We start from the raw sequence: 18,646 nt of genomic DNA on the forward strand, positions 1-18,646 counted from the left end.
AGAATGCTACCCAGGAGCAGAACTGCCTCTAGGGCAACAGTCTGAGTTCTCATGTGCAAGTCTTGTCCTCATCACTACCATCACTAGTTTTCAAGCTTTTTTTTAAGAAAATTTATAAATAAAAGTGGGGATATATTCCAAACAACTGTTATAGAAAAGTAAGATTCATCCCATTTCTTCCTGAGCTGGGTCTTGAGAAGAAAGTGTCCAAAAAGAGTCCTGTAAGCGCAAGGAAAAATGGGGAATTCTCCAGGGATAATGGGAAATTGTGTGGGAATGGGAGTGGAAAGGTGGCTGTCTTACTGTTTAAATAAAAGTAGCAACAAGGGACGGGGCTTCCCAATGGTTCAGCAGTAAAGAATCTGTCTGCAATGCAGGAGACGCAGGAGACGTGGGTTCGATCTCTGAGTTGAGAAGATTCCCCAGGAGGAGGAAATGGCAAGCCTCTCCAGTCTCTTGCTGGGAAAATCCCATGAACAGAGGAGCCTGGCAGGCTACAGTCCGTAGGGAGGCAAAGGTAGGACATGACTGAGTGACTGAGCATGCACGCAAGCAGCAACAAAGGGCTGGTTTGTTGAGAGTGCAGTTCAAAGGGGGCAGTGCCTTGGGTTCCAAGTCCCAGTGGCTCTCCCACCTGGAGGTCTGGCCGATGGGTGCAAACAGTGAAGATTTACTACAGCAAGTGCCAAACAGCCCTATTTCTTCTCGCAACAGATACCTCTGAAGTCTGCCAACCAGGAAATCATTTGTTTTTTAGATGCTTAAATGGATTTCCTTTCTTTCTGTAGCCTTATCCTCCTATTTGGGTCTGGCTCAGGATGACCTTCCAGCTCATCTCCCCCAGCTTCCTCCAGGAAGCCTTCCCTGAACCCCAAGCCCTGGTCACCCATGGAACTGGCACTTCACCAGGACCTTTACTCTATTATGTTGTGATCTGCCTTTCTCAAGACACTGAAGATCCCTGTAGGAGTTCGTAGATTGTCCCCATCTTTTTCGCCATTGTATTCCTTTCACACTTTGTCAGGCAAGCAGTAAATGAAGTGAAAGTCGCTCAGTCGTGTCGGACTCTTTGTGACCCCAGGGACTATACAGTCCATGGAATTCTCCAGGCCAGAATACTGGAGTATTCCAGCAGCCTTTCCCTTCTCCAGGGGATCTTCCCAACCCAGGAATCGAACCCAGGTCTCCCGCATTGCAGGTGGATTCTTTACCAGCTGAGCCACCAGGCAAGCAGTAGCCCCACAACAAATACCTGTTGAATGCCCTTGCTGCCACAGGAATCTGTGTCCATCCCACCCCCTGGACTGGCAGCTCTCAGAGAGATGGCTTTCTGTCCTCGTCATGTGTGTATCCCAGGGACCCAGCACAGGGCCTGGCACCCAGAAGGCGACTGTGAGTGTGTGTTGAATGACTCCATAAATGAAGGCATGAGCAAATGCCATTTTACAGGCCAGCCAACAGAGTCAACAGCAAACCCCAGACCCCCATCATGAGGCTGTGCAGTGTTAATAACAGGGAAACTGAATGAATAGGGAATCCTAGAATGTGAGTCAGTAAGTGACTTTCCACAATTCTTTTCGCCCAGATTTAAGACTAATTAAAAGATGACTGAATGAGATTGTGGAGTTAAACTGACATTAGATGGAACTACAGATTCCTCCCTCACAGCCCATTTCTCTCCATTTCTTCCTCAGTAAATTGTCCAACCAGTGCTCAAGCCAAAAACCTCAATTCAGCCTTGATGTCGCTGTCTGTGTGCCCCAAACCATCAGCAGGCTCCTTTGGTTCCCCTCAAAATATGAGCCAAATCCCCCTCTCTGTCCATCGTCACTGCCCTCACTCTGGTCCGGTCAGCATCACCACTGTGCTCCCTGGGCTCCTGTAGCATCTTTCCAGAGGCCTCCCAGCTTGCTCTCTCACCTGTCCCATTTCCACACAGCAGCTAGAGGCATCCTTAAAAACTAGTCCGTGCAATCGTGTTACACCCACTTCCTAAAATCCTCCAAAGGAGTCCTGTAACCCATATCATGGAGAATCAAATCTGAACTCCCCACTAGGTCCTCCAGGCCTCTGAGACCTTGCCTGCCTGTCTCTGATATCACCTTGGGCCACACTGCATCACTCACCACACCCCAGCCCTGTTGTCCCTCTCCAAGCCCACCTACACCACAGAGTCTGTGGTTTCTTTCCTTTCTACCTGGACATCCTTCCTTAGATTTTCACCCGACTGGCTCCTTCTTGGCATCCAGGTCTTGGCTCAAAGGACTGCCTCTCCTCAGAGTTCTTCCCTGACCACTCCATCTAAAGGAGGTCCCCTTAGTACTTTGTCAGTTTTATTTCCATAAGCTCACTCCTCCCTAGCTGAAATTATTGGTTTAATTTTAATGTGCTTACGATAGGTTTCTTCCAACTAGAACACCAGTCCTTCTTCCATCCTAAAGTTATATTCTTTTATTTACTTACTTTGTGCTTCTCTCCCCTACTTGAACGCAAGCTCTAGGAAAGGAGGACCTTGTCTGGTTTACAGCTCTGTTTCACTAGCTCTCAGCACAGTGCCAGGCACACAGTAGACTGCTTAATAAATATGTGTTGAATGAATAATTGAATGAATGAACTCGAAGTGTGTTCGTAGGCTGAAGTCAGCTCGGGGAGAAAAGTGAATGTGGTGTTAATTGCCGTGAACAGGAATATAGAATACAGAGGAGGAGAAGCCAGTCTGCTCAGATTGGATCATACCTGGGTTGTTGTGCTTGGTTCTGGTTCCTGCACTGCCCTAAGAACCAGCAGTGTGGGCAGGAAACGAACCAAACATGAAGGGAAGCTCAGAAAAACAAAGACACTCAGCTTACAAAGACACGAAATCCTAGGGAAGATGTTGTTATCATCTTTCAGTAACTAAAAGGGCCACTGAGAAGAAGCGGGGATAGGTTGGGTTTGGAGCCCTAAGGGCAGAATCCAGGTCAACGGGTTTGATAGAGACAGATTTCAGCACTAAAAGAAAATGATCTTTTGACAGTCAGGCTTCATAGAGAGGGAAGGCTACCTTAGGAAGTAGTGAGCTTCTCATCTAAGAAAGTGTACGAGTGGATAACCATCTAGCAAGGATGGCAAGGAAAGGATTCAAGCAACAGAAAACGGCCTCCAAGTTCTCTTGCAAACTTGAGATGTCTGGGTTTCCATGATAAATGGGGACAAAATAAAAAAAAATTCTGGCTAATAAGAGTTCAAGAACTTACTTGTCTAGCTGCCTTGATAGCAATTAACATTACCAAAACCCAAACTGGGTTTACGAATGAAACACTAGACAGATTAGCTGAGAGGCTGAGAGGTTATCTTGTGGGCCTGAAGCCGTCTGACAAATATGCTGGACAGCTCCCTGGATGTGAACTCTGTTAGCTATGTTTGCCCACCCAGAACATGAGACTGCCAAATATTTTGACCTTCCAAAAGGATGTCTCAGTTCCTAGGGGGAGTGGGTAAGGTGGTCCTGGGTTGGTTGTCAGAAACTCCACCACTTCCTAACTGTAGGACCTCAGGCCAAGAAATGAAGCCCTCCAAACCAGTTATTTCATCTGTAAAAAGGATTTGATTGAAAAATAGGGGAGGAAGAATTGAAACAAGAATGGACCAAAGTTAATAATTAATGAAGTTGATTGACAGACATTCACTATACCATTCTCTTTTACATGTTTGAGCATTTGCATAACAAAAAGTAAAAAGAAGGGGAGTTTAAAAATAGTCCCCAGTTCATGTAATAATTGTAGGGCTTAAAGAAATCACCATCATCATTATAAGGAATTTTTACAAATCCTAGTTATTACCGGGAATGTTTAAATATCCCATTTAATCATCCCAACAACCCCATGAAATGCATAGTAATCATCTCCATTTGGCAGATGAGGAAACTGAAGCTCACATAAATTAAACAAATCCTGCAGCTGGCACAGGGCTGAAAAGAGATCTGAAACCAGAGCTATCTGACTCCACCATTGCAGCTGCCTTTATTTCAAGAATAGCTCATTGTGTTCTACTTGGTTGATGCTGCACAATTATGATATCGTTTATTCATCTAAGGCAATGGTTTCCTAGCTCTTTTCTTATAGCAGAATCTTTTATTTCACTGCAGCCTTTACTTTACTTTTTTTTTTTAAGGATTTAAAAAAAATTTTAACTGGAGGCTAATTACTTTACAATATTGTAGTGGTTTTGGCATACACTGACATGAATCAGCCATGGATGTACATGTGTTCCCCATCCTGAACCCCCATCTCATCCCTCTGGGTCATCCCAGTGCACCAGCCCTGAGCACCCTGTCTCATGCATCGAACCTGGACTGGCGACTTTACTCTTGAACTCCAGTAAGCAAAAGCCATAAAAGCTGAACAGTTCTGGCTGAGGTGGGGATTGGGACCCAGAAATCAGGCCACTCAACTTGAAGGTGGCCTCCGAAGTACTCTAGCATTTATCAGCATCATCGAAGGCAACAAAAACAACCCACACCTCCAAGCCCAGAGAACTGCATTTAGGGACAGCCTCACTGGGATAGTGCAGCTGATTGTTTCCTGTCCCCATCACATTTGATCCTCATTATCAACTTGATGTGGACAGGGCAGGGCATATCACCCTCCATTTGCAGATGAGAAAATCAAGGCCAAGTGGACTGGCCAAAGGTTTGCCAGGTTCACTTTCCAGCCAAGTGCAGACTGGAAGTAGAGTCTGTCTCCACTAACTCCGTGAGTCCTGGCAGAGAGGGTGCCAGCTACTGGAAACAGCCACTGACCCTTGGGTCACAAAGTGGACAGTCAGCTCTTTGGCCATTGAGAGCTGAGCACAGCCCCACAGGCCCCCTGCCCAGTCCTTGTCCCAGAGCAAATGGCAGTGGGTCTCAGTGCCACCGGGGGGCCAGATAGCAGGAGTCTGGCTATAGACAGGCCATTCCCATCCCAGCCATGTCCTGCTGAGCAGGGGCAGAGAGGCAGCAATAGCCAAAGTGCCTTCTACCCTTATGCGTAGTAAGTGAATGAGCCCCAAAAGGGCCGGACTTCAGGGAGTGTGAACTGGGAAGCAGTTACACTTTGCCTTTTCTAGCTCTTGTGTAGAAATCCCTGAAACCAGAAACAGTTGATAATTGCCCAAAGGGTTCCCCCACTTCAGAGCATTTCTGAGCTGAGCCGGAGCATGTGTTTTAACAGGCAACACTTAATTATCACTTAGTTTTTAATGACCACTTAATTATTAACACTTAATCCATCTGTAAAATGGGGACACGAATACCTGCCTCATTGGGACTCTGGGAGGATTAATTAATGTTTACAGCCCACTTTGAAGATGCAAAGCAGTGAACAAGTGCTCGAAGGTGACATAAATAACTCGGTGGATTTATTTGCTTTTCCTAACGAGGTCCTTTCTTCTTCTCTGCTCCTCCCTCTCCTTTCTAATATATCCATCCCCAACAATATCTGCCCAACTTTGCCCTGGTGGAGAAACATTTAGCTCTGTGTTTCCCAGATACAGGATTTCCCATCCAGGAAACGGGCTATTTACAGCCATCTTCCCGCACTTTAATTTTCTATTATGTCCTCTGAATATGTCAATGCCTTCCCAGTAAATATTTTGATGTGCGCTTTTGCAGCGGCTTCTGTGGAGGCTGAATGGGACAGCTGCTCCTTGTATTAGGGAATTCCAGATGTGGTTTAAAACCACCAAATTCATCTGTGCCAATGCCTAGCTTTACAGGGCGGGAGGGGAGAAGCATATTCTAGTTGCCTCTGGGGAAAGCCGCAGACATCTAACCTTCTCCCTTGCTGGGGTGGTTTTTCAAGGTCTTTGGATCTACCTTGGTACTGCCTACGCCTTTGCACAAGAAATGTCCTTGAAGTGGGCTGGCACAGCAGCAGAAATACAGTCCTGTTCTGGCCCTTCACCCAGGTGACTTCAGGACCCCAACCATTTTGTTCCTGTAAAGATTGTCAAAGGGCCGTGGTGGGTGGGGGAAAACACACAGCCTTTAGGGTTTAGCCAGGCAGAACAACAGGTCAAAACGCTCCCCCCAGGCCCCGAAAGTCAGACCTCATCTCCTCCCTCCTCCCTTGCGTGAAGTAAGGGCACACTCACTCTTCTTGGAAGCTGAGCCTGTTGTCTCTTGGAGTGCCAGTCACGGGGGCAGAGAGCTGCTCCTTGGAGGTCCTGGGCTGCAGGGCCTCTGGCAGGCCCTGAACTCTCTTCCAGATTTCATGGCAAGTCTTGTCTAAGCTGTCCTGGGGTGTGTCCTGGTGGATCCAGATGTATCTGGGGAACGGGCCTAGGGCGGAGGGGCGCTTGGCCACCAGGGCGGAGGACGAAGCCAGCCCATTGCCACTGGCCATCCTCTTCCTCTCTTTCCGGAAGCCCCTTTGTCCACCCAGGGCTCGAAGACAGGATGACCATCCACCACCACCCCTCATTCACCAGAAAGGGCAGTGAGGATGGGGAGGAAGGAGGTCAGTTCTGTCTGACTGCTGGTCCAGAAAGGTGACTGTTCAGAGGCCCTTGGTTTGTGTTTGAAAGGTGAATGGAGGACAGCTTTCTTGCGGGGAGGGGGAGCTTATTTTGATCTGTTTTTAGTTGCTCTTTCCTGACTTTTGCCCCCCTCCCCCTCTCCCGTAGAAGAAAATATTTAAAAGTCAACAAAAACCAGTAGCTTAGTAACCGTGGAATCCCCCTGAGCTCAGGAACCAGGCGCCTGAGCGGGCAGAATGACATCTGGGAACAGCTGGAGGGGGAGGGCTGAGTCTCCCCACAGGCCCTGGCCCTCTCCCGTTGCCACACGACCCTAGGCTCAGTCCATCAGCGTACGCTAAGCCTGGGGGGTGCGGGGGTGAGGGCCTGGCACCGTGCGAGGCACTGGGGGCTGGGAGCCCGCCATCGGGTTCTCCCGGGAGGGTCTTCCCAGGCCCCTTGCCCGGCTGAGCCCCGCTTTGCTCGCCCCACCTGCCCCTCTGGTCTCCCTCTCCCGGCCGCTCAGCCGCCCGCCCGCAGGAACAGTCCCCGAGTGCCCAGCGCCCGCCCGCTGTCCCCAGCAGACACCAGCCACGGCCCTCCTCCCCGCTTCGCAGGGCTTTGGGGTTGTCGGGGAAGGGTCCCTAAGCCTTAAACGGGCGCTGTCTCCGGGGGGCGGCTGGGCCAAATTGCCTGCCTGTGGCTCCCTGCCTGTGGACCCTTCCCGTCCAGCGCTGGAATTCCTTGGTGGGTTTCAAACGCAACGGCTAGGTGCGCGGGACGCCCAGGGTTCGGTCGGTGCCCCTGGCCCTCCGGTGGGGTGGGGGCGGGGCCCGGAGGACCCCAGGGCGTTTGCCCCCGTTAGAAGTCCAGGGCATCGCGCCCCCGCCTGGCCTGCCGCTCCTCCGCACCCACCTGGGCGCTGCCCCTGAGTCGCTGATTTCGCCCCTCATTGCCATTTGATCGGGGGGCTTACCATGTGCCTGGCGCTGGGCTGTTTCTGTGTCCTATTCACTCCGAACAACCTCATGAAATTAGTACCATTATGTCCTCTCCTTCTACATTTGAGGAAACTGAGTCTCTAAGGAGTGTATCCAAGGCCCACCCAGAAGCGGAGAACTGGGGTTCAAACCCAGGTACCCCAGGCTACTGAGAAAGACTGGTTGCCCTAGCGCTGGGCTCAGTGGTCCCCGGGGTGGGCGGAGGTGCAGAGAGGAGCTAAGCTGTTTGCAGCTGGGTGGGCTCCTCCCCTCACTGGAGAAGCTTCCTTAAGCAACCGACAGGGCTCTCTGCACCCAGGAGTCTATAATTGTTCCTCCAGTGTTTCCACAATAAAGGATGATGAAGAGCCCTCAAAAGAAGAAAGAGGCATGGGCTTGAATTGAGATGGCAGCCAAAAACGTATAGGGTTGAATCCTGACACTGCTCCTTCCTAGCTGTGTGACCCTAACAACTTTCTCCACTTCTCCCCTCCTTCATTCATTCCCCAGATATTACTGGAGCCCTCCTCTTTGCTGGTGAGTTGCTGGACACTGGAGAAGGATGAAGATGAAAAAGCTGGCACATTCCTTGCTTTCATGAAGCCTGTATTCTAGTGGAGGGAAACAGATCACCAACTAGCAGAGCAAATAAATAAGTAATAATTATAGATGAAATAAGGGCTCTGATGGGAACTAGCCAACAAAGTGAGGCACTGGAGAGAAGAGGGGTGGCAGCCTCAGATGACAGTCCAGGCAGACCTCTTTGAATAGATAAGGTAACACTGGAGATGAAACAGAAGGATGGAGAAAGGGTCCTTTTTTTGTAAATGGTGTTAAAAATTATTAGGAAGATCACATTTCCACCACACTGTAGGTATTTCATAAATATGTGTTGGATGAAGTTATGGGATACTCTATGAAGTGCCTGGCATACAGTAGGTGCCCAATACACAGTCTTGCTCTTTACAGAGGGCCTGAGTTCCTGGAAATATTGACTCTAAATTTTGAAATTCAAGCTTGATTCCCTTTTGATTTTCATTATAAAATTGAAGATGCGTTCCTTTGGGGAAAATTCCAAGGACCTAGACTGAATAAAATTATAGTTAAGAATGTAGAAAACCTTTCAGGACAGTGTATTTGAAGGGAAAGTGATCATTTCTGATGAAATATTAATAGTTCTGAAAATGTCATTCAGTGTTTGTGCTGCTTGGTATTTGGTTGGCTAACACCTGTGCTTAGAGCAGAACACTGTCAACTCTGCACTGCCCAGGCTGCCGGGTTCTGGAAAGTTAGCCAGCTCACTCATTCCTTCTATTCTCTCTCCCTTTCAGCAGGAGACCAGGCAGCAGGGGCCAAGGATTGCAAAAAAAAAAAAAAAATTGCAAAAAAAAAAAGCCATACAACAGGGACAGGGAACAAAGACAGGGGCTTGTTTCTTGAAACACACAGCTGAGGTGCCTAGAAGAGTCTGCAAAAAACTTAAGTAGCAAACAGTATGGAGGTTTCTCAAAAACTAAAAACGGAACTACCATATGACTGAACAATTCCATTCCTGGGTATACATCCAAAAAATACCCAAAACACTAATTTAAAAAGATACATGTACCCTCAATGTTCATAACAGCATTATTTATAATTGCCAAGATATGAAGTGACCTAAATGCTCATCAATGCATGAATGGATAAAGAAGATTTGAGACACATACACAACATACACATATCTACAATGGGATGCTGCTGCTGCTGCTAAGTCGCTTCAGTCGTGTCCGACTCTGTGTGACCCCATAGATCGCAGCCCACCAGGCTCCCCAGTCCCTGGGATTCTCCAGGCAAGAACACTGGAGTGGGTTGCCATTTCCTTCTCCAATGCATGAAAGTGAAAAGTGAAAGTGAAGTCGCTCAGTCGTGTCCGACTCTTAGCGACCCCATGGACTGCAGCCCACCAGGCTCCTCCGTCCATGGGATTTTCCAGGCAAGAGTACTGGAGTGGGGTGCCATTGCCTTCTCCGCTACAATGGAATACTCAGCCATAAAAAAAGAATGAAATTTTGCCACTTGCCGCAGGCATTATGCTAAGTGAAATAAGTCAGAAAGAGAAGGAAAAATACCGTATGATAGCACTTACATTTGAATCTAAGAAATACAGAAACAACAAACTAGTGAATATAAGAAAGAAGAAGCAGACTCACAGATACAGAGAACAAAAGAGCTGTTACTAGTGAGGAGAGGCAAGCCAGGAGGTGCCATAAAGGAGTAGGTGATTAAGAGAAACAAACTGGTAGGTATAAAATAAGCCACCAGGATATATTATACAACATAGGGAATAGAGCAAACATTTTATAGTAACTATAAATGAAGTATTTAAAGAGATAGGAATATCAGACCATCTTACCTGTCTCCTGAGAAACCTGTATGAGGCTCAAGAAGCAACAGTGAGAACCCTATACAGAATAGGATTGAGAAAGGAGTACGACAAGGCTGTTTGTTATGAAGCTCTTTATTTAACTTATATGCTGAGCACATCATAAGAAATAAGGAATTCCGGGCTGGATAAGTTACAAGCTGGACTCAAGACTGGTGGGAGAAACATCAACAACCTCAGGTATGTGGATGATACCACTCTAATGCAGAAAGTGAAGAGAAACTAAAGAACCTCTTGATGAAGGTGAAGGAGGAGAGTGAAAAAAACAGCTTAAAACTAAATATTAAAAAAAAACTAAGATCATGGCATCCGGCCCCATCATTTCATGGCAAACCTAAGGAGAAAATGTGGAAGCAGTGACAGATTTCCTCTTCTTGGGCTCTAAAATCACTGTAGATGGTGACTGTAGCCATGAGATAAGAACAACTGCTTCTTGGTAGGAAAGCTATGACAAACCTAGACATTGTGTTGAAAAGCAAAGACATCACTTTGCCAACATAGGTCTGTACAGTCAAGGTTATGGTTTTCCCAGTGGTCACGCACGGTTGTGAGAGCTGGACTGTAAAGAAGGCAGAATGCCAAAGAATTGATGCCCTTGAACCGTGGTGCTGGAGAAGACTCTTGAGAATCCCTTGGACAGCAAGGAGATCAAACCAGTCAATCTTAAAGGAAATCAACCCTGAATACTCACTGGAAGGATTGATGTTGAAGCTGAAGCTCCAATATTTTGGTCACCTGATGCAGAGAGCTGACTCACTGGAAAAGACCCTGATGCTGGGAAAGATTGAGGGCAGAAGGAGAAGAGGGCATCAGAGGATAAGATGGTTGGGTGGCATCACTGATGCAATGGACATGTACTTGGGCAAACTTTGGGCGATGGGAGGCCTGGCATGCTGCTGTCCATGGGGTTGTGCAGAGTCAGACTAAGTGACTGAACAACAATAAATAACAACAACAACAAAAACAATAAAGAGTATAAGCTTTAAAAATTATGAATCACTATATTGTATCCATGTAACTTATACAATATTGTACATCAATTGTACTTCAATTAAAAAAAAACTTAAGTGGAATACTTAGAACCAGTGAAAAGAAAGCTATGTCCAGTTTGGTAGTCACTAGCCTCCTGTGGCTATTTTAATTTTGTTGTTGTTTCTCAGTCACTAAGTCATGTCTGGCTCTTTGTGACCCCATGGACTGAAGTGCACTGGGCTTCCCTGTCCTCCACTTTCTCTTAGAGTTTGCTCAAACTCTCAGTGATGTCCACTGAGTCAGTGATGCCATCCAACCACCTCATCCTATGTTGTTTCCTTCTCCTGCCCTCAATCTTTCCCAACATCAGGGTCTTTTCAAATGAGTCAGCTCTTCACATCAGGTGGCCAAAATATTGGAGTTTCAGCTTCAACATCAGTCCTTCCAATGAACACCCAGGATTGATTTCCTTTAGGATGGACTGGTTGGATCTCCTTGTAGTCCAAGGGACTCTCAAGAGTCTTCTCCAACACCACAGTTCAAAAGCATCAATTCTTCAGTGCTCAGCTTTCTTTATAGTCTGCTGCTGCTGCTGCTAAGTCGATTCAGTTGTGTCCGACTCTGTGAGACCCCAGAGATGGCAGCCCACCAGGCTCCCCCGTCCCTGGGATTCTCCAGGCAAGAACACTGGAGTGGGTTGCCATTTCCTTCTCCAGTGCATGAAAGTGAAAAGTGAAAGTGAAGTCACTCAGTCGTGTCTGACTCTACTTGGATTCAAATTATGAGTTCAGGTTTTCTGGCAATGTATCTGTAGGTAGGACTCTATGCCTTGGTGTGTTCACTTGCTGGGGCTGCCACAATGAACTATCACACACTGGGTGGCTTAGAAAACAGAAATCTATTTCCTCATAGTTCTGGAGGCTAAAAGTCCAGGATCAAGGTGTGGACAGAGTTGGTTCCTCCTGATGCTCTCTCGTCACCTCACATACAGTTATCCTCTTCCCATGTCTTCATATGGTCTTCCTTCTGTGTCTATGTCCTAATCTCCTCCTCTTATAGGAACACCAGTCATATTGGATTAGGACTCACCGTAAAGACTTGACTTTACCTTATCCACTCTTTAAACTTCCTATCTCCAAATAATACCTCACATTCTGAGGCTCTAGGGGTTAAGACTTCAACGCTTGAGTTTGGAGGGAGACCATTCAGCTCATAACACTTGATCTCTTCATCTGTAAAATAGGATGACAATAAAGAACACCTATTTTGTAGAACCACTGTACACGTTCTATTACTAAGTAATTCCTTAATACACAGAAGTCCCTAAAACAATGCCTGGCACATAAGAGACACATAAAAGTGCTGCGTATCAGTTTCCTTATAGATTACACTGAAGGGCATGCCACTGGAGTTTCTCAATAACAGCTTCTGTGCTACGTGTAAAGAGGGAGAGCTTTAGCTGTACTGGGGAGATTGCTTTGTGGTGGAGGAATGGACTCGAATCATCAACTAAGCTTTTCTTGATTGTGCAAGGTACAGAGCTGGGCTAGGAGATGAATACAACCTCTAGTCTACACATTGTCACAGGCTGATGAAGCGAGCAAAGCCTTCCAGAAGTGCCTGCTACACAGCAGGTGTGGGGGAAACTTGATAAATATCTATGTGCCCAGCACGTGAAATGGTGTCCAAGACCACTGACTGCTTCACTTCAAGCTCTAAAAAAGGCAGGCACTAGGCTTCACTGGGCTTACCAGGTGGCGCTAGTGGTATAGGAGATGTAAGAGTTGTGAGTTCAATCCCTGGGTTGGAAAGATCCCTTGGAGGAGGGCATGGCAACCCACTCACGTATTTTTGCCTGGAGAATGCCATGGACATAGGAGACTGGCAGACTTCAGTCCATAGAGTTGCAAAGAGTTGGACACGACTGAAGTGACTTAGCACGCACATACACAGGCTTCACTATTGTATCTTCAGTACCTTGAACAGTGGGTTCAATTTGTGAGTAAAGGGTACCCGCTACTACCCCTATTACCCTGAGCAGGTTGTTTCACCTCTTGATGCCTCAGTTTGCTCATCTGTGAAATAGGGATAATAAGATACTGACCTCCTAGAGTTGCTTTGTGGCAACTGAGATAAGACACGAGCTGTGCTTATAATGGTGAGTCTGGCACATGCTATGTACCCGAGGAATGTTAACTATAATTATTTACAATTCTGGGATGTTTGTTTTTCTATTTGAAACCAGGAAATCCTCAGGAGGAGGCAACTCTCCTTACCTGTTCTCAAGCCAAATTCTGCCCTCACCTGCTTCCATGGCAGACACAAAGATGGCCAGGATGGAGAACTCGGAAAGGTGGGCCCAGCCTATGTTCTTTCTCGACTCATAGCTTCCTCGTGGAAGCCCTATTCCTCTGCTAACATATTTTCAACACACCCACCTCTCACCATAAATAGAACTTTTTGGCTGTACAAGAAAATTGAAATTTTTTTTTTGTCATTTTGCTTTTGCAAAATTTTGGCCATGAGTAATTTATTTAATTCACGTTTGGCTATGATTTCTCACCAATCTTGGTGCCTACTTGGGAGATCTTGTGCAGTGAGAAAACTCCAACCTACAGACTGTTATCAGATGTAATGAAATTTTTATGACTACTAAATTCAACAGTTAATGAAGTTGACATAATGGTGCATTTTACATTTAATTTAATATTTACTGATTCAGTGTTTGTGGTTTTCTTCTTTGTATCATGGAGCTAATAACACTTCCAGGCCTGAAACTTTTCGCAGGACCCTGAAAACTGCAGAGGCGTGATGCCTACAGCAGATTATGCCTAAAGGGTCAGAGGAGGACCCCATGCTTAGACAGACTGCAGGCAGGCCTCTTAAGCAACAAACCATCAGAACAGGATTGAGAGGAGAGTGCAGCTATTTGTCGGGTGAATGGCCCTCCCCTGGATGTTTTCTTCCAACTGAACCTGACTTCAGAGGATCCAACCCTGGGAAATACCCTGGTGGGCCAGTGCTTAGGATCCTGGGCTTTCACTACTAGAGCCTAGGTTCAATCTATGGTCGGGAAACTAATATCCCCACAAGTTGCACGGCCAAAAAAGAAAAACAAACAAAAAACAGAGTAGCTAGCCCTTTCCACGACTTTGTAAAGGACACTGGAGGATTCTAGAAGCAAAGCTGTGACTCAGGGGCTCCTCTCTCCTGGCAGTACCATCAGCAATCCCTGCCTACCACTTCCCTGGGTGTTTCATTCCTTATTATTGCCTCCAACTCTTGCCCATTTGTGAGGAGATTGGTAACAGCTTGGACGGTGGCAGCAGACACAACTTGAATTTGAATTCTTGCTCTGCTACTTACTGAAGGGTGGCTTTGCACACGCTCAACTTCTCTGGCATTTCATCATCTGCAAATGCAAGGAAACACTCTGAAGGGGGAGAGATTCAAACAGGGACATCCATGAGTGTTCTCAGCACAGTGCCTGGCACATGGTTGCAACCTCCATAAAAGATACTTTGCTAAGTTGTGTCTGACTCTTTGTGACCCCATCAGTTGCAGCATGCCAGACTCCTCTGTCCTCCACTATCTCCCAGAGTTTGCTCAAATTCATGTCCATTGAATTTGATGCTATTTAACCATCTCATGCTCTGTCATCCCCTTCTCCTCCTGCCTTCAATCTTTCCCAGCATCAGGGTCTTTTCCAGTGAGTTAGCTCTTCACGTCAGGTGGCCAAAGGATTGGGGTTTCAGCTTCAGCAACAGTCCTTCCAGTGAATATTCAAGGTTGATTTCCTTTAGGACTGACTGCTTTGATCTCCTTGCAGTCCAAGGGACTCTCAAGAGTCTTTTCAGCACCACAATTCAAAGCATCAATTCTTCAATGCTCAACCTTCTTTTTGGACCAACTCACCTCATTAAGAGGTTTTTTTTAGTTCCTCTTCATTTTCTGCCATTAGAGTGATATCGTCTATTACTGTTGTTATTAGCTATTAATGTAAAAATGGCAGCCAAATAGATCTCCATTTAAAGCGAGGGGAGGAAGGCCATAGTTGGTGGAGCAAAAGAATATATCTTGTCAGCAGTGGCCCGTAAGATGACAACAGGGTCAGCATACAATTGGTCTCTCACTTCTGCTTTGGCCTTCCTGCTAGACTCCTGTCCTGACATGAGCCCTAAAAATCCCTGGGGAGGCTCTGTATGGGCTCCTTCCCAACTAGAAGCTTGGGGTTCTGCCCTGCCTCCCCTAACTTCCAGGCCTGGACACTGACCCGTATGCATTCATTTAAGATTTATACTAGTTTTCTGCTGAGATGATTTGAGGCAGTGTTCAGATTAAAAAGTAAAAATCACAGCATCAAAGAATAAAACGAGGACTGACTCCATCTAAAAAAAGCAGAAAAGAGTTGCTACCTTCAGGTCCCTGAATTGGTCAGAATGCATGGAGGTAATCAGGTAATAAAACTGGTATCCCTATTTGTCAGCTAAAGCAAAAATGGAAACACGTCGGAAGGCAGAGTTTTTATTTTCTGACAGCAGAAAATACACATCTTCATCTGCAGAGACAAAGTGTTTCCTGGAAATAACCCCAAGCATGAATTTATCATGAGTCCTTGTACAAAGGACACGGAGTGACATAGTGGGCAATATATTCAATTCTGTTTTCATAAAGACAGAAATGCCATCAAGTTGGTCAGTTTCTCACATCAGGGTTCTCTGAAGACAGAGAGCATAACATTAAATCATAAGTCAGAGAAGGCATTGCTTTAAGGAATTCAGATAATGGAGTCTAGGAGAGATACCTTTGGGTCCATTCCATAAACATTACTGAGCACCTACTCATCCATCCATCCATCCATCCATCCAAGATCTACTGAATGCCCACCATGTACCAAGCACTCTGAAGGGCATTGGTAAAGATTGCTTGTAAGAGCTGACGCCTGGAGTGAGTTTTGAAGGACAAATAGGAGAATGCCAGACATAGAAGGCAGAGGGAGCAGGGTGCATAAAGGCCTAGAGGGAAGGGAGAGAGAAAGCGTCACTCATTTCAGGAGTGCAAGGGCCTCAGAATGGCTGCAGCGAGTGTGGTGGGTGCCGAGCAGGGAGACAGGAGGCACAGAATGAGGGCAGGCAGGGGCAGGTAGGGAAGGTCTGGCAGAGAGCTTGGGTTTCACTCTGCAGGCCCTGGAAAAACATCCAGGGAAGGCAGGAAAGCTGTGAAATCAGGTTAGAGTTTTAAAAGATAACCAATGGAAAAGAGGAAGGTATGTTGAATGGAACAAGAGAGGGGTTGGAGGCACCTGTTAGGAGGCTGCTCTAAGAAATCTGGAAGAGAGGAGGTGGGGGCCTGGCTAGGACCTGAGAGATTTTAAGGAGGCGGAATTTAGAGGGCTTGGGAGCTGTCTGGACGTGGGGGCTGAGTGAGAGGGGAGTCCAGAGTGATCCCCCGGGTTTCTGGCTCAGGAACTGGGTGGATGTCAAAGCCGGGAGTGAGCAGAGGGGCAGGGTGTGGGTTGGGGTTAGAAGCGGGTGAGTTTGGTTGTGAGCAGGCTGAGGCAGAGCCTCCTGCAGAGAAGACCAGACACTACACGGGCACTAAGACTCAGGAGACCTCCAGGAGATTTCTGCCAAAGGGAACTCCTAGTCCACTGCTGCTGCTGCTAAGTCGCTCAGTCGTGTCTGACTCTGTGCGGCCCCATGGACGGCAGCCCACCAGGCTCCTCCACCCACGAGATTTTCCAGGCAAGAGTACTGGAGTGGATTGCCATTGTCTTCACTAGGGTGTGGCAAATGAGAAAGCCATCAAGCCATCAAGTACAGAGAGACTGGGGAGCTGCAGAACAGAGGTCTCCTACCACCCTCTCCCCAACACCCTGGATGGCTGTGAGCATGCAGATTCTTCACATGACACATCTTCCTCCCCACAACTGCCCACACTGCTTTCTTTCTGGAAGGTGCCACTTCTCACCCTCTCCCCAGGCTGAGCTAGAAGCCCTTCTCTTTTCCGTAACATCCTGCAGTTCTCCCAGAGACATTATACTTTACTGTTTAACTCTTTTCTTAATAAACTATCCATCCCTTGAGAGCAAGGACCACTGGTGATGTCTTATCCTCTCCGCATCTAGCCCTGGGGTCTGGCATGCAGATAACGTCTGTAGCTGGCACAAATGAAGGTATGAGTGAGGAGTAAGCAAATGATTGCATATGATTCTACAGCAAAAACATGGTGGAGTGTATGAGGTTGTTGCTAGCTGCTGTAACACACTGCAAAGTTTTGGTGGCTTTTTGCTGTGCAAGGTCATTTCCCACCTAACAGTCCAATTCAGATGTCCTGAACTGGTGGGTGATTTTCCTCTACATGGTGGTTTGGGATCCAGGTTTCTCCCATCGCATGGTTCTGCCATCCCTTAGGTACCTCCAGATGCTCTGTGTCCAGCCAGCAAATGGAGGAATAAGGGTTGGAGGATTTTATGGGATAAGCCTTGAAGTCACACACACACACACACACACACACACACACACACACACACACAACTGCTTAAATTCCTTGGACTAGAACCTTGTCTTATGACTGCACTCAACTGCAAAGGGGACTAGAAAATGTAGTCCTGGCTGGGCAGCCACTTTTCAGTGATAATTCAGCACTATTGACATTTTTGGCCAGATAATCCTTTGGGGTGGAGGAAAGCATTCCTGGGTGGTAGATGTTTAGCATCATGTCTACCCCCTAGAGGCCATCATCTCTACCCTGTAGCATCCTCCAGTGGTAACAACCAAAAATATCTGCAGACACTGTCCAGTGACCCCTGGGGCCAAATCACCCTCGTGAGTGGAGAACCACTGCTCTATATCATAGAACGGGAGGCATTCAGTTTTGATCTTCTGCTAGCTGGCCACGCAGCAAGGGTCCTCTAAGGAAGCAGAGGGTGTGTGTGTTGGTGGGGGTGGGTGCTAGTTAGGAGAAGCTACCTGAAGGAGGTGACACTTGAGCTGAGTGATTGGGAATCATCTACTCTGCACAGTGAGACAAGGAACGGTATTGCAGTCAGAGAAACCAGCTTGAGTGAAAGTCTGGGGGCTATGATAAGGTAGCTGATGGGAGGGACTTCAAGTAGAGATGAGAGCCTAGCATAGCCCCTCTCCTGTGGATTATGGCCTCTGACAAGCAGAGGGAACTTGGACTTCTGCCACTAACTCAAGTTCTGTCCCTTTCTTTGTTTCACTGCGGATTTTCTGCGAGAAATGCCAAAATTCGGTGGCCCCAGCATTTGCTAGAACTGGAGGAATGGCCCAGACTATGGGCCCTTTTCACATTTCCCTCCTAGTTGCAAGGGGCCCACAGCCTCCCCCTGGTTTGTTCTGGGCTCTTTCTTTCTGAACCCTGTCACCTCTCCTTGGGAAGCTGTCATCTCTACGGTGAAAGCTTTACTCTTGGGAAATACTAGCTTCTGTGTGAGTGTGCTACTCACTGAAAAACTCCCACCCTCCACTCAGACCCCAAACTTTTCCTCTGAGCTGGTCTTGGCTCTGCAGCCCATCTCTGCCATCTTGCCTCCCCCTCAGCCTCCATTTCTGCCTTCATTACTACGGCATCCATTTGTCTGTTCGTTTTCTGTCTTTTGGCTTCAGAAGGGCCTTTTATCCTCTTCTTAGGTCAGAATGAAACTTGCAGGGCATTAAGGGTGCAGCCCCTATACTTGAGTCAGGCTGAGTTCTCCAGAGCACCGGGTCTTGTTTCCTTTCTGAAACAAACTCTGATCTTATCCAGGAATGAGACTTATCTTGACGAGTCA

The 18,646-nt window shown here is 47.1% G+C and overlaps 1 protein-coding gene across 5 annotated transcripts in view; it reads right to left on the reverse strand.

The window, feature by feature from the left end:
- C3H1orf94 (chromosome 3 C1orf94 homolog) overlaps positions 1-7,216 on the reverse strand; it is a 42,310-nt gene extending 35,094 nt beyond the window's left edge. For 4 of the 5 annotated variants that reach the window (XM_024990234.2, XM_024990235.2, XM_059885213.1 and 1 more), the window contains exon 1: positions 6,115-7,216. In XM_024990234.2, the coding sequence (XP_024846002.1) occupies positions 6,115-6,443 (329 nt within the window). In that variant the 5' untranslated portion in view covers positions 6,444-7,216. The remainder of the gene's footprint in view (positions 1-6,114) is intronic. The other variant, XM_002686490.6, reaches the window with a different exon arrangement.
- Between the last annotated feature and the right edge of the window lie 11,430 nt (positions 7,217-18,646).

The sequence above is a fragment of the Bos taurus genome, chromosome 3 (assembly GCF_002263795.3).
Source record: "Bos taurus isolate L1 Dominette 01449 registration number 42190680 breed Hereford chromosome 3, ARS-UCD2.0, whole genome shotgun sequence".
Classification (NCBI taxonomy): Eukaryota; Metazoa; Chordata; class Mammalia; order Artiodactyla; family Bovidae; genus Bos; species Bos taurus.